This window comes from Indicator indicator, chromosome 4, assembly GCF_027791375.1.
Source record: "Indicator indicator isolate 239-I01 chromosome 4, UM_Iind_1.1, whole genome shotgun sequence".
NCBI lineage: Eukaryota > Metazoa > Chordata > Aves > Piciformes > Indicatoridae > Indicator > Indicator indicator.
This window is the reverse complement of record NC_072013.1, coordinates 9,189,347-9,205,341: the sequence shown is the minus strand read 5'-3', so window position 1 is coordinate 9,205,341 and position 15,995 is coordinate 9,189,347. Positions and strand designations below refer to the sequence as shown.

The window sequence follows — 15,995 nt, the reverse complement described above, 5'->3', positions numbered from 1 at the left end:
TTGCATCTGGGAATTGGTTTAGATGTGGGAATCAGTACTAAAAGGATGGTAATTTTTGTGTAAGCCTCTGAGAACAAGTAACACAGCACCTATCCTTACCATAAACTCATCCATTTGGCATTTCATGCAAAGAATGAGGCTGGAATTTATTGCAAATGTCGTATTGACCTGCGGATGCATCTTTCAGTTTAGATTACTGCTGATTTGATCCTCTGGAATCTGCAAAAGGAAAGTCTGCCAGCCTCTGTGAATAGCTTTGCAGTGTAACAGGAGTGGAGCTCCCGAGCAGAATCTCTGAGAGATATGTGAACGACTGTGAGCAAAGCTGAGCACATCGGTATTTCTGCCTCAGACCTGGGCTCATTCCCCAGGCACGGTTTTGGGGGCTGTGTGAATACCCTCCTGGCACCTGGAGATGATGTCGGTCGAAGGGTCTACGATAACAAGCCGGATCAAAAATCTGCTTCGCTCCCCTTCCATTAAGCTAAGGAGAAGCAAGCCTGGGAACAAGCGTGAAGACATAGGCAGCAAGGTGAGTGCTGGGTGGTGCAACCACTGTGCTTTAACTTTGTTGCCTAAGGTCCCATCTGTGCTTACAATACTGCTTTGGGAGGCCTGGTATAACTGTGAAGTGATGCAGAGCAACTGATAGTGACCATGGTCAGTCTTTTAGTTGGGGTCTTTACTGTGCTGCAGATATGTACTAAAGACAGGGGCCTGTTCTTCACACTCTTTTTGCTTGTGTGGTATGTACCCAGTCTGTATCAGAGAGCTTTTGGGATTTCCCATGCTGTGGTGTGTGCAATTGATAGAGATGACTGACAGGAGTAATATAATGCTGCCTCTTCCTCCACAACTCCAATTCTAGCCTGCACTACCAGCAGCTAACGACACACAAAGACTTGTTCTGTGTAAGCAATTGCTCTCAGCCCTGCAAAGGAGTGTTCTGTGAGCGTGTGGGGAAGGGTGGGATGGTTTGAAAGATGAAGGATGCAAGACACGTTTTGGAGGTGACAGTTCAGATGGGCCTAGATGTGCTTTTCCCCATGTTCCTCCTCTCTGTGCCTCAGAGTCCCTTCCTTTGGTGATGTCTTGTCTGGAGCATAATTGCTTCTACCTGAAAAGTCTGTCTGTCATTCTTCTTGGTGTTGTAGAGAATGCCTGACAGGCAGTCAGTCACTGGGAATGGGCTGGTGTCATGAGAAGGATGACTTAACCCTGGCTGCAGGGAGAATAGGAGTTGGGTGGCATTGCTTGCGCTGACAGCAGGCGCCTCTGAGTCAGGGCATCTCATTCTGTCCCTGCCACTGATTCACTTGTAACCCTGGGCAAATCACTAAGCCTTTTCATATCTCTGTCTCCATAAATAAAAACCTTAATCCCTCCCTCATTGTGAAGACACACTAATTAATAAGAAATGCTTGTAATCCATGACCGAAAAGTGCATTAATTTATCTCAAAACAGTATTGCTTCAGAATTTATCTCTCTGAGTGAAAACTGTGTGTAAAACTTCAGCAGGAATAAATGATATCTTGTCTAAATGACCTGTCCCCAGCATGAAACCCTGTTCTTAGAACTCTGGTACAGGTTGGAGTTTTCCTGAGATGGCTGTTTAATACCAAGGATCACAATATTCTTCTCTTGCCAAGTGAAGCAAAACCCTGCTTGACTTCCTCAGAGTTGTCTAGAGGAGACAACTTCTTTTGTGACCCTGGTGTGTATGCAGCCTGTGGACTGCCAGTGAAATGTGCTTTGTAGCTGTTGCTGATGAACAGGTATTCTGCATTCTGTATTCTGCAGACCTCTGTCAAAAGAACCAAAAGCCACCTGTACCACCATGTACAGTGGTCACTAGATTATGGATCTGTAAATAGGAGCTAGGGTCTGCACACCCTTTTCCAGAGCTGGGACCTGCTGCTACATACCCCAAGTATTCCCTGATACCTGTTTCATTTTGTTTTCCTTACCACATGCCTTTTGGAGGAGCTACATTGTATCCCTTGTGCTGTCTCTCAGTGCACAGGCAGGGCTGCCTGATCCCCTGGGAATACTGTGGATTCATGTCACACCATCAAATTGGGGTTTGAGGGCTGAATTTTATGTATCTTACTAGTAAAAGCAGTTATTCAGTGAGATGCAAGGGAACTGCTGGGGAGTTTGCTGGTAGAAGCAGTTTGTCATGATGAGGAGTTAGGTGCTCTGCTCTGAATTTCCCTCAAATGAGTTATGGCCAGCCTTCAGTGGGACAGCTGGAGTGAGCAAGGCAAAAAGGAGAGGGTCCCTTACCAAAGATCCAGCCTATGTTAGGTATCTGTGGAGTTGCTCCCTCTGCTATGTGTGTGCTCCTCTGCCTTCCAAGGTGAGAAGTAGCTCTACTTTCTAAAAGAGCAGGAAACAGATCATCTCAGTCTGCTATTTGGTGTGAGTGTAAATCCCTTGAGACTGGAATTGAGCATCATACACATCCCTCCTGAAAGACCTTTTGCTGACCTGCTGGGAAGGGTTTTTCAGGCTTCTTTGCCTCTTGCACCTTTTGAGAAGTGGCTGCTTCAAGAGGTGCATGTGACTGTAGTCACACGGATGTATGGAAGGGCCTCTGAAGCTGGTGGCTTTGGCTGGTCATCTCTGCTGAGTGCTGCTTGGTTATGAAGGACTGGTGCACTAGATTAGTGCCTGAAAGGTGATACTATGATTTGTACATGCCCATGTAGGTGAAGACCAAGCACTCAACACTCCTGTGGTTCCTCAGAGTCCCTCAAACTTTATTGCAACCAGCTGCTCAGTTTAAGATGGACAGGCACTCTCAGTGGCACTGCTTTGACTTCCCTGAGCAGTGATTTTTTTTTTTTTTTTCCCCCGCTGGTGGAAAGTGTCCGTAGTGTCCCTGCTCCTTCCAAAACAGCCCTTGGGTGGTATGAGACCTGCCAGACTGTCTCAGCAGTTAGTGACAGACCCCTTGGGCAGTTGTCATGCTGAGGAAAAGCCCTGTGAAAATTGTCCCTGTGAAAGCAGCTGTGCAGTGCTGGGCTGCATGTGGGCAGGCTGTGGGAGGCTGGCTCTGCAGAGACCTGTTTGTGCATTGCTCTGAAGGGGGAGTGTGGGTAAGCAGAGATGTTTGCATGAGGGCTGTGCTGGACATGCAGTGTGCTCCTTGGGAGCTGTACAAGAGAGAACTTGTTTTGTGACTTCTCTTAGGACTTTATTTCTTGCTTATAATTAATGCATGGTTTTACTGTACAGCCCTAGAAGATCTCAAGAAGAGTAAAACTATGGAACCAATACATAATCATGGATATTAAAAATCATAATAAATAAAGCCAGGAGAAGGAACAGAAGCTCTTTAAGTAAACAAATTGGATGTAGTGTTTGGTTTTGTGGATGCTTTTTGAAAGCAACTTTTGTTTTGTGAGATTCAAGTTTGGTTTTTTTTCTGCCTGACTAGCTCTGTGTTTAGAGACCTTTTTTGTGTGTGTGTGTGTCTTCTGATGTTCATGATTTGAATCCACTTTTTCTGCTCTTTCTAGTTCCCTGGTGTTTGGGGTTTTTTTGATTTTTTTTTTTTTTTTTTTTTTTTTTTTTTTTTTTTTTTAGTGCTAGACTACAGTGGACTTGAGTCTCAGCCTGTTGATGCTGGGATTGTAACATGTCAGTGTGGTGGCTGGAAGCAAGAATTTCCTCAGATAAATTGGTTGGCCCGTTTGATTTCTAGGGGATTACTGGCCCAACCAGAGACCCAGCCATGTGTCTGGTCACCATGCTTGTGATTCCAGTAGAGACACAGAGTTAAAAACTGGGCACTGGGTGCCCTTGAAGCAGCATCCACCCCCCTGAATGAGCAGCGCTGGCAGTACGGTGGGGAAACCAAGGGTTGAGCTATCTCCCATTGCTAAAATGCCCTGGTTGCTGTAGTACCCTGCACCTTGGCAACACAAATCTGTCTCTACTGACAGAAGGGATGTACCTGAGCAGATGCAGCTCCTGCAATTCATACTCTTGAGCTCTGTTCTCCTAAATACAGTTAAAAACTGGCGTACCTGTGTCTGTTTCAGGGGGTGTGGGGGTACCATCAGTCAAAACAGATTATCAGTCTCAACATAAAAACAAATTGATATAAAACATGCAACAGACTTTTTCCCTGAAAGGCTGAGCCAGTGAGTCAAAGGAAGACATGTGGAATTTGCTGCTTGTTTCTTTGATCTCTCCTGTTTTTTCTAAGCCAGAAATATTTCAACTTGCCAGCTTAAAAGAGAGGTTTGACTAAAACCTGACATTCCCCAGCAGGAAGTCATTCAGCACTGGGACTGTTCTGTTGTGGTCTCCCCTCTCCAAGTATCACACAAGTATGTGCAGCTGGAGCTCCAGTTCCCACTCAACGATGTTGGGTTGGATGGGGTGGCTCTGCAAAATCTTTGAGAGCTTTTTTTCTGAAAATGAGCCCTAAGCTGCTCTTAGTGGGACAAGGTTTCCTGTCCTCCTTTGGTGAGACATGGTCTGTTCTTAGTCCAGCCTCTAGGCTACCATCAGCCTGATGGTAGCTCCCTTGTTAGGGCATCAGAAACATGTACATGTACCTCTGAGTGGGAACAGATTTAAAAGGGAAACAGATCCGTGGAAGCTTGAGTCCCCTCATGCTTTGTCATGCCCCTCACATTCCCAGTGTACCCTGAGAAGCTGCAGGGCTTGGCTAGGATCTCAAGCTGTCCTGGTCACAGGCCTGGCTGTAGTTTTCTGCCTTCAGTACACAGGCTTTTTTGTTTGAAAATATTGTAGCTTCCAGCAGAAATCAGTTTAGACCACTACTAGTTGTAACCAGATCAGCTGAGAATTGCTGAACCTGAACTGGAACAGAATCAAAAACCACACAAGTTTGATTCACTGATATAAATGCTTCAGAAATCATCACCTCTTATGAAATCATTCAAGGTGCAGCTGAGGCTTGTTGCAGAGTGGGATTCTTTGTGAGTTTTTGGAAATAACTTAGTCCTGTGGCAGCAGAGCCTGCTGGGTTCCTTGTGGGAGCACTTCCCAGGGAGCTGTTTGGGGGGCTGAGCAGCCTGTCTGTGTGAGGGTGAGGATGACAGCAGCCTGTCTGATGCTGTCATAGGTTTTTTTTCTTGGCAGGATTTGGAAGAGTCTTTTATGTAATGGTGATGCTTTTGAGGAGCTCTTCAATGAAGCATTGCCCTATTCACCTTCTCCACTCTACTGGAGTCTGAGCCTACCAGGAGTGGAACCAGTACAGCCTGTGGCACAGCTGAAAGGATTCGTCTAACCCTGGTCTAGCTTTCTGCTGCTGTGCCTGTTCTGCTTTGACATCCATGAATGTTGCTTGGCCCCAGTTGATAATTAGGTATCTGTCTCACAGCTTTGCACTGCTCAGTCTAAACACACCCAATTGCTTCAACAGCTTAGGGGCTGATGCCCAGAGATAGAAGGGATTTCATATCTGTCTCTGGTTGGGCTAATAACAATGTCCCTTAAAGCAGAGGGCAAAGGCAGGTTAGTTTCTCTATAGCCAGACCTTCATATCAGTGGCATGTTTGTATCTGTGGTTAGTCAGTGGAACAACTGGGGGTGTCATAGCTCAAGGGCAGCATCATTCCCTGCTGGGCTGTTCTGGTCCCTTCTGCTCCATCCTCAAATATATGGTGCTCAAGATGACCTTGTGATGGTTAGCAATTTCACGCATAAGATCTTCCTCATTCCATTCTTCACCCTATGAATGTTATGCCTCATTCTGAAATTACAGGGTGACCTGGTTAGCTCTCTTGCCGTGAACTGAAGCCAAACATGGGTCTTAAATGTGACTTAGAGCCACAAGGCTTATCAAAACCAATTTTTTTTTTCTGCCAGGGGACAGCAGCATCAACTGCTTTTGGTTCTTGAATTATGGTGGACATAAAATCGTATAACAATTCAACATGTTTGGGTTTGTAGCCTGAAACTGTATGAATGAAGCACTGTGTGATCCTTCTTGTCAATCTTGGGGCAGGATTTATGGAAAGATCCACTCTTCTATCCTGCCCTAAATAATGTGCTGTCTTTACTGTGAAAGACCACTCCATGGCAGGGAGGAGTGATGATGTGCTAACAGCTGGGGTGCAGTCAGCATAAGTAACACCAACCAGAGATCATGTGCCTAGTGGTTTTAAATGGTTCTTGCTTCCCCTGGGTGGTCATATGCTGCTTACCTGGATGGCCTTTTGGAGCTGCTGGTTCTTGCCTTTCATGTTGTTCTTCACCTCCTTCAGCTGAGCTGGGTATTCTGAGAAGGCACGTGGGCCTTAGCTAACCTGGCTGGAGAGCCTCGTAAGCAGGTTACTCTGCCCTGCTGTACTGGATAAGCCCTATGCATATAGACTAACAACCCCCTTCTGCCTGTGGGCTGCTGTTCTGCAGGGGGCTGTGAATCATCAACTATTTTGCCAGAGACTAGGCTGGGCTGGTAAGATGGCAGAGGTCAGGGCTGGTCAGAGGTGTTGCAGGTGGTACATTTGCTGCTTGCTGGTTAGAGCTGTTGTTCACTGTGGTGCAGGCTGACGGAGAAGGGAGTCCACAGGCGCAGCAGAAAGAGACCTCCTCCAAAGTGTACCACCTGTTTCATTAGCTGTGTGCTTGGTGCTACCTGTGGTGTATCACCTCGTTTGTTTCAAGAGGGCAGAACAGTTGAAGTGATGGTTGGGAGTTGGGCCAGGTTGGGCCACTGTCTGCTTTTTTATGACCAAGAGTTTTCAAGGGCCTGTAAAATGATTTGTATGTTATTTCACCCTCTTCTGTGTCTAGAGGAAAGCAACTGCAGGGCATCACCTCCATTTCCAGATGAGAAAGTGGTGATCAGCATTTTGTTGCCCTAGTAAATGTGAGTAGGTACTTTGCTTCCTGGTGATGAGGTCTTATGGAGAAGTTGCTGGATTAGCCTTGGTACAATTTTCTCCATGAGACTGAAAGCCAAGACATGTACTAGCTAGTCATGGCTTTTCTAAAAAGTCTCTTTTCTTGGTTTTTTTGAGCAAGGAGTGGCACTGACATGCTTCTCAAACAGTGCTTAGCAGAATGGGGCCCTGGTGCTAGTGCTGAGTGATCCCAGCTAAAGCTTGAATAATTAATAGTACCAAGCCCAGTTTCAGTCATTTCAGGCTTGTGTCAGATGTAGTTGCCTCCACAGAGCTGAAAGTTTCTGAGGGCTCCCAAACATCTGCAGCATGGTTGCGGCACGCTCTCTGCTCTGGTTCCAGCTCCAGATGTGGGCTGGTCCCTGTGCCTGAAACCTTGTGGGCTCTGCTGAGCCTGTACCCACCAAAGGGTGGCTGCTGCAATTCAGAAAAAACCTCCCACTGTTTCCTTTCACCACAGTGCTGCTGAGCCTTGCCCTGAGCATGTGTTAAGTTGTGCAAGGAAAGCACAGCTGAGGCCTGTGGCTGTTGTAAGCAGCAGTGGAGCTGTGCCCTGTGATCCGTAGACAAAAATACTAGTGCAGAGGTGAGGTGCTGCTAGTACTTGTTTGACCATAGGCTGGAGGAGCAGCCCAATTCCCCAGCTCTTTCTTGCTTTGGTGAGCACTGGACAGATGTGTGATAAAGTAGACCCAATCCAGACGAGCTTCAGGATTAAAAAAAATGAAAAAAAAAAAAGAAGAAAAAAGGTGTGTGTGGAACAGGATGTGCTTTTCCTATACAGACATGGCTCCAAACTCCCATGGGAAGTCTGATACAGACCTAGGAATTAAATCCTAATCCTCTGGGGCCAAATCTTATCTTTAGCCACAAAGCCCAGCCTCTTGCAGATTACCAGGGATGTTTCTCACCTCTCCTACATGAGGACTCTCCGTTTAGGATTATTTGCTTAAAAGTCCCCAAACTGTGCTGTTGTAAACGCTGACTTGGTTCCCTTGTCACTAAAGATTCTGGTAGTTCTGGTGATGATGACTTTCCAACAGGCTCAAGCAGATTAAGCAGCATACGAATTAGAGCTGTGGAAACCCCAGTAAGTCTTGTAATTTTGCTAGTGTCCCAGGAGACCAGTACTGTTGTTAGTTACTGTAGGGAAACTGGTTGAAAATAGTACTATAGAAAAGTCTATGAGCTGCTGGTGTATTCAGTGTTTCCAAGTCAATAGCAATAAAAGCCAGTCCTGCTTGTTCTCCCAAATACAGTATTAAAATTCACAACTGGCTGAGAGGGCTGATGTGATTTAACAACAAATATGACATTCCTTCCTTACAGGGATGGATCTTTAATTGCTGCATCTTCCAAGCAATTTGCATAGTTAGGCTGAAATTTCTCCCAGCATGGATCTAGAGAGACTCTTTTCTCTGGAAAAAGGGAGGTTATTGGAGGTTGCATAGTAGTAGAGAGTCACAACATTAGCAAATGGCTTGAGAGCAGGCAGATGGCAGAGTTTCTGAAAGGGGGAGAGAGCAGCTTCATGGCAGTGTCAACAGATTCAAGGTTACAGACTTGTAAAGCTCTATCCTCCATCTTTATCTTCTGAGAAGGTACTATGAAAAACAGTGCAGCCTGCTCAGAAACCCTTCCCTATGGACAGGCAGGCCCAGCACAAGGCAGCTGTTGTTTGAAGTGCCAGTGCTGAAGTGTTGGCCACGTCTGCTCTGCTAACAGTGGTAGGCTTTGAGCTCTCCTCAGGGCTTTGAAATCGGTTGCTCACCTTTGAGTAGCACATAACGGGCTGCTGCCTTTGAAGTCTTGTTTGTACTAGGGATGCTTTTGTTTGCCAAAAAATAAAAAGCACCATTGCTCAGCCCAGGACTTTGCAGCAAAGGAGCTCGAGCTCATTACACAGTCCTGAACACAAACCTGATGTTGGAGCTCCTGAAACACTGATTAGGACTGAGAGTGAGAAGAGTGTGTGCAAGACTTGCCTTATTATGTGGTCACTGCTCCTGCTCCTCAGAACTTCTTGTTCTCTATGCTTCAGCCATACTGTGGGGACCATAAGGGGATGGGGATGGCGTCAGACGTATCCAGACAGAGCATGAATGTAAGGGTGTGCTTGGCCCTGTGCTAGAAATGACTTGCAAGCTGAGTTTCCACCATAATCTGTCTTAATGGTGACACGGTATCAAAAGAGTCTGTTGAATGATCCTGCCTCTCAAAAACCAGGCTATACCAGTTAAAGGGCTTCTTTTTGCCAGTTACATTGCATCAATATTAGTGCCTTTTCTGCAAGAGCTTTGTCTAGGCTAAGAGTGAGGGTTTTCGCACTCCTAACCAGTGTTTCTATGCTGCTGAAATGTGTGAAGGTAAAGAGAACCTTGAAACAGAGCTGTGAATTTTTGATTTTTAAATGCAATTAAAGAGTCTTGGTTCTGTGCTCTGCTCTTCAGACTGTATCCAAGCTTCTTTTTTCCCTCAATGTAAAATAGACAAGATATTTATCCACTTACTGCAAAGTGTTCTAGCATCCAGGGCTTTAGAACAGCTGCATAACTCCTTGGGTTTGGCTTATCTCCCAGTTTTGAACTAGATATAGTGGTCCCAAGTGCATTTGTTTTGAACCTGCTTTGGGGTGTCATCCTTCTTGAGCAGCTGGGTTCTAAAGCATTGCTGACCCTAAACTGTAACTGATCTTTTTGGATCTGCTTAATTTGTGGAAGCCCATCTGGTCCACATGGTTTTCTTGGACTGAGTCATGGCCAGACAGGTTAAAAAATGGTTCTGTGTATCTTGCTCAACCATGAGGGCTACACCATGAGGGCTAACTGGAGAGTGTTTGCCCAGCCTGTTCCCCGAACCCCACTATGAGAGTAAAGGTGGAGGGAAATGGGGACAGGATGACACAAAATGCTCTTAATGAAATGCATTAACAAGTATTTCTGATGTGTGTGTGTGGTATCAATGGATGCAGTTGTTGCTGAAAGCTGCTTTTGAGGCTGGAATTGGGATTCCTCCTTCTCCAGCACGGGGAGGATAATCTTCCTCCTGATAATCCATGGTTTGCACTGCGTGTCTCTGCAGGCTTCCTGAGCTAAGCCATTGAGATGTATTTTACATGCGATCAGCAGCGCGAGTAGCGCGCTGTGGGAGGACGAGGGCAGGGTGCTCAGGGCTGCAGCTGCCTCCCTTCAGCTGCCTTGCTGCTGCCTGCTTTGGCTGTAACCTCTGGAAGAGGGGGTCTCCAGCACCACTGCTGTGGTGCATGGCTTACAGATGTTTGCTCTGCAAAGTTCTTTGCCTGTAGCAGGGCTGTAGATAGGCGTTGCGATAGTATAAATATGTTTTTGATGGAGCCATCAGTGGACAGGAGCATGGTGGTGAGGGAGGAGATTCTTCTCCTGGAGTGTCTCTGCTCTCCCTTGGAGCTGCTCCACATCCTTGATATGAACATCTCTGAATGTAAACATGACTGTTAATGAAATGGCTGGAGGGCTGATTTATGGCCTCCTGCGAGGCGGGCTGGAGCTGAGGTGAGAGCTGGTGGGCCACTAGCAGCAAAGGTGCAGCTGCCCAGCCTGTCCTTGCTGCCCCCTCATACCCTTGCTGCCCCCCCTGCCCCTCCTGCTCCTGCAGCCCTGGGCTGGCCGCAACCTCCCCTGCTCATGCACCCACCTCCCCCTCACTCTGGTCTTGGGGTATAGCCACGCTGCTTAATTTAAACACAGGTTTGGGAAAAAGCAGACAAACCAAGCTTCCGGTCTAGACAAGCCCCATATGTTCTGCTCAGTATTGTCTCCAGGGTCTGGTCCGTCGTGGTGGAGCTCTGGTGGCCAAGGTTCCACGCTGACCAGCAGGGCTGGAAGAGCACCAGCAATAACACTGTCCTCTGTGGTACAGGATATGGTTGCGTGAGATGCATTGGGCAGCTTCCAGCTCTGCCTCTGTGCCGAGGGAACGGAATCGTCCTCTTAGTTCAGGAAAATCTGCCTCTTGTGAAAGAAGTTGTTTTACAGGGCACCTGGGGAACTCTGAGGTCACCAGGGGTGGAGAACTACTGCTTGCTGTGAAGAGCCCTGTGATGTTCCAGTGGGGAGAGAATACTTGCTGTGTTAAGGCATTTAGTTTTGCTGTCACTGCTTCCCAGAGGTTTAAAACAACTGGGAACACTCATCACCTACTGCCTAAAGGTTTGTTGGCAAGTAACAGGAACTCCTTTCTACTAGTAGTTTTTTCTGGCACTTAAGGCCTGTTCTACTGGGAGGAGCAACCTGGACTGCCTTTATCCAGCAGCTCTGGCTGAGGAGGGGAGGAGGCTGTGTAGGGAATACTGTAACTCTCCAGGCAGAGAGGAGCTGATATTCCTGCTCTGGGCTGTGGGGAAGGGAGTTGTGGGCCTCCAGCATGTTTGTGTAGCACTTGGGATTACCTGAGTTGGGGAGCTCTGCTGCTGAGGTGATGCCAGAACTGTAGCTCATCGGTGATCTATGTAAGCTGTGGAAGCAGCTAGGGCAGAAGGAAGGGCTTAGAAGCAAAATCCATTATAAAAATGTCAAAGTGGGTGATTTCCCTGCCTGGAGAGGGGGTTCTGTCTCTAGGCAGCAGAGGGAATGATTCCTGTGCATTGGGGCTGTCCCTCTGAAATAGAGATTTACTTCCAGATCTGCTGCCTGGGTTGTGTCCCGTGTCCTGCCCTCCCACTCTCTAATGTGATTTAATTTGTATGCTTTTCCCAGAAGGGAAAGTAGTATAAACAGCTGCCAAGGGGGTTTCATGTTGTAAAGTATACTTAAATGCTGGGGCCTGGTTGGGTGATGGTGTGAGTATGTTCCTATTTCTCAGCATGTGTGTGTTTGATAGGAAGAACATACTCTGCTCTGGTGGGGTGTATGTTACTTTTCTTAGTGTGCCTACTAGTACAGTGACTTACAACCCACTCTTTTCCTCAGCTTACAAAGTGTCACTGGTATTGTGTTACAGCTGTAACATACACAAAGTCTTGCACTTCTCTTTGTGTAACTTTTACAGTCGTGATGACCTTGAAGAGTTTAAAAGAAACCTGAATACAAACTCTGGCACCCTTCCTGCAAATACTTAAGCATGTGCTTAACTTTGTGTGAGGCAGTATGAACATGAGCAGTGCCATTTCACCCACTGGATGTAAAGGCCTTCGTGTCTGATTGCAAGATCAGAGTCTGTGTGTGATGAATCATTTCATGCACATAACTGTATGTGTGTGCATTCCTTATATGTATATCATGCAGTTGTCTTTATCATGTTGTTTTGACCAGTTTAGCTGCACTTTGTCTGTTAATCCATATTCCCTGAACATGTTGCTAACCAATCCTCTGAAGCCTGGAACAGGGATTGTTTCTCTTTCCCTGGTTCCTATTCCCCAAGTAACCAAGTTAACCAGAGGTATTTATTTTTTCTTTTTGTATCCACGTAATCTTTCCCAAAATGTGATTTCTTTTGATTTCCCCTTTTCTCCCAGCTAGAGACTCACTGACAGAGCCTCCTCTGACCCAAGCAAGATGCCAACTTGCCATGTTCAGGAAGGGCAGTTTCATCCCTGAAGTTACAACAGGTTTATCAAAGGATAAAGCTGGGTTATTTATACCCCAGGAGAAGGCACACCTGTCTCTGCAGAGACCTGAGATGGTGGCCATTAACTTTTCCACATGATGAACCAAAGATGCTGTGGCTTTTTAGATACTTCTGAAGTGCTGATTATACTGTCTTCCTCTTTAAAGTCCAGTCCCATGGGATCTAGACATAAGAAAAGGCAGGATTTATCCCCCCACCCAGTATTTAGCTGTTGCAGAAAAGAATGTGATGAAAGGTTGTTTTAATGTATTATGGGAAGACTGGCAGAGCTGTCTTTGCAGCCCTTGTTGGTCTGTGGCTCCTGCACCTTGCCTTCCTTGTTTCTTTTCGGTGTGTGAGCTGATGGATATTGAACTAAATTCAGACTCATTAAAACATGGTAGGCTTACTGATATTTTCAGTACAAGCAAGGTTTGCAAACAGAGGTGTGCAAATCTGACTATCTTCTGTTTGTCCATCCCTTAGGTTTGTAAGATGGCTTTAAAATGCAAGTGGCAGATGGTCTGTGTATTGCAGGGCTGCCCTTGTGCTGGCCCACACCCTGGTCCACCCCTTTGTGGTCTCTTGGCAGTCAGACACTGTATCTCAATGTGACAAGAGCTGGCTGTTAGCCTACAGCTATAAATCTGTTGGGGCTTTACTGGAGGTCTGTCAGTGCTGTGCAGGTGGTGAGCAGCTTGCTTAGCTTCTGGGTGGGTGACTGTTTTGTTTTATTTGTTTTCTGAGCATGGCTGAGGTGGTAGAGCCTGTTCTGGTCACAGTGGAGCAGCAGAGTTAACAGTGTTTATGGGACATTCTTTCCAATGGCTGTGGTCTAAACACATGGACACCAGCATTGAGTTACTTCTGCCTGGAAATAAGCCACAGAGCTATAAATAAAATAAGTTTGAACTGTTGCAGTAATGTTGTTGGTATAAATAGGAGAATGGGGTAGCACCAAGGCTTCCCTTCCTCTGAGCTGGTTCAAGAGGATGCCTTGGAGCTCCATCTTCAACAACAAAATGCCATATGGCTTGCCTTCAGGGAAGATCATGAAGTGAGAGGTACTTGGGTCTGAAGGATTTGCTTCCTGCTTGACAGTTGCTCAGCTGTTTTGTCTTGTGGTGGAACATCTGTCAGAAATCCCACATGGTTCAGTTTGCAGCAGCCAAGTGTCCCAAAGGCATGGAGTTTGGTCTTTGACAGTCTCTTGGTTTCTTGTAACTCTATAAGTGTTGCTGAGTTTTCTGGAACTTCTTCTGGCAGGCATTTCCCTGCTCAAGCTATTAGACAAGTAGTCTGGGTACTTGTAGAGCTTCCAATTGCTCTGGCCATCATGTTGTGGCATATTTTATGGAGAAGTATTTTGAAGTGACATTGTTGTGTGGTTGCACAGCTGCATTGGGATGATGCTGTCTTGGTAAACCGTGTGAAGTGTGCATAGGACTCCTCTCAGGCAGTGCTTCTATGCAAAGCAGCTTCTGCAATTTCTAACTACCTTTCTGGTTCTTTGTATGAGATTGTTTAGTGCAAGTCTTTGCTGGGTCAGCTTGCCTGTTCTAGCAGATTGTGCCAATTTCTGTCACTAATAGATTTTTATCTCGCCCAGAAGAAATGTAGGAAGTGACTGCTATAGAAATAGCAGAAAGTGCTGATAAGCACTCAGCAGCCAGTTGTAGTCTTTGCTTGTGGCTGCTGTTAATTCCATCTTTTAAACTCTGAAGTGCTTGTTTGTCTTTGGCTAATTTGTCAAGAGATCCTTCCACAATATTACCTCCTTAGTGCTTTATTGCAGATATCATCTTGTGATGCTCTAAGGACATGAGAGGCTAGGTTTGAGGGTAGGAGTAATGTTTTTTCTTAATCACACTGCTACAACTAAAAGAGAGGCAAGACTGTGGACAGCTGACAACGTTTTCAGAGTTCAGTATCCCATGAACAGTTCTCTACCATGATTTCTTTCTGCAATACTTCTTTTTTTTTTTTTTTTTTTTTTAAAGAATCTGAATCATCAGTTGTGTTCTTACAAGCGTGGCAGGCAATCAGCTCCATTTCATCCCACACACCTTCTCTGGTTGGTGATGAGAATTGCAGCCTGGCTTCGTGCAGAAGCCAGTTCCTGTGCAGGGCTGACAGTTAAGCTTGTATTCAACAATTGCTCACTACCTAGCTGCCCATGCACCACATCAAGGAAGGGACGTAAGCTGCATAGAAGTTTACAGCTGTCTTTTTACTGGAGGAATGAAATACAATTTGAGCAGGGTTAGTATAGTGGTTCAGTACAAACAGAGTCAGCAGAGATGTTCTGACTCTTAAGCACTTTGCTTTGCTGTTCAGTCCTTCAAGTGTTTGTCTGCTTTTTAGATCCTTTGTTTCAACCCTAGAAATGTACCTGGGACTCGTATTCAGGAATTTCTGAGCTACATGTGTCACTCAAAGTTATTTCTCACCAAGACAGGATCTGATAAATAGTTCTGAGTAGGTGAATGAGTTTAAAACTCTTGACCAGAAAATCTTTTGTTGGGAGTATTGACTCTTTGCAAAGTCTGGAGTTCTATAGTCTCTTTTTTTTTCGCATTCTGCTTTTTACAGGAGCATTTTTTTATTAACAACTAAACATGTAAAAAGAGAAGTACTTTGAAGTGTTAAAGGAACAAGAAGTGGTTGTGTGCCAGGGTCTAGGGCTTTCTGAGTTTCTAAACAAGGGCAGTAAAGAAATAGTGGCTGTAATGGTTTGCTTTCTTGGAAGTGCAGCAGGAGCTAGGTGATAACAAATACAAAGGGGTTTTTAAGCCTGTGGATAAAATTTGTTTCCTCTGAGTGTGGTTTTACTTCCTCAGTTCTCACATTTGGTAATACTACCAGTTACCCATGCTGCTGAGCCTAAAGAGAGGAGACCTGATTTTCCAGCCTTAGTCCCCCTATTTCAGGGTTTAAATCACTTAGATGGCAACCTACTCCCTTTTTCTTTTTGTTAAGCCGCTTTTAACAAACTCCTCAAACAAGTCATTTACGGCCTTTGTTTCATTCAAGAAAAGAAACTGAAAAAGTGCTTGAGAAAAATCACAGGAAGAAGTGATTTAATAGCAAAGTACATGAAGAAGGAAAGTGGGCTGAATGAATGACTTAATGAGTTTGTTTAGGATTGCTTTGTAGTTATCTTTAGTAGTTATCTTTATGATCTTTTGTCTCTCTGTGGTTTATTGTCTAGTGGTGGTTTCCTCTGTGTGTGTGTCTAAGGGAGAGAGGATCGATGGTGTTTCTTGCTGCTGACTTTCAGGGGGAGCTATTCAAGTCTTTAGGGTGCTGGCTGTAGGCCATAAAACTTGGAAGAAATTGTAACTGTTTGGAAAAGACTAACCCAAGTTCTGCATCTAGGGTAGCTGTGATTGTGAATGACAGTTGCCTCTCCTGTAGCACCAGTTTGCACCTTAGAAGCAGAAAGATGACCCAACGGTGCCTTCTTGGGTGCGTTTGCTGGAGTTGTCTGTGCTGGTGGTTGAGCAGCAGGTGCAGTG

The 15,995-nt window shown here is 45.7% G+C and overlaps 1 protein-coding gene across 1 annotated transcript in view; it reads left to right on the top strand.

Annotated features, from left to right (window-relative positions):
* Positions 1–415: 415 nt before the first annotated feature.
* MAPKBP1 (mitogen-activated protein kinase binding protein 1) overlaps positions 416–15,995 on the top strand; it is a 93,526-nt gene continuing 77,946 nt past the window's right edge. The window contains exon 1 of the mRNA XM_054400301.1: positions 416–532. Within this exon, the coding sequence (XP_054256276.1) occupies positions 416–532 (117 nt within the window). The remainder of the gene's footprint in view (positions 533–15,995) is intronic.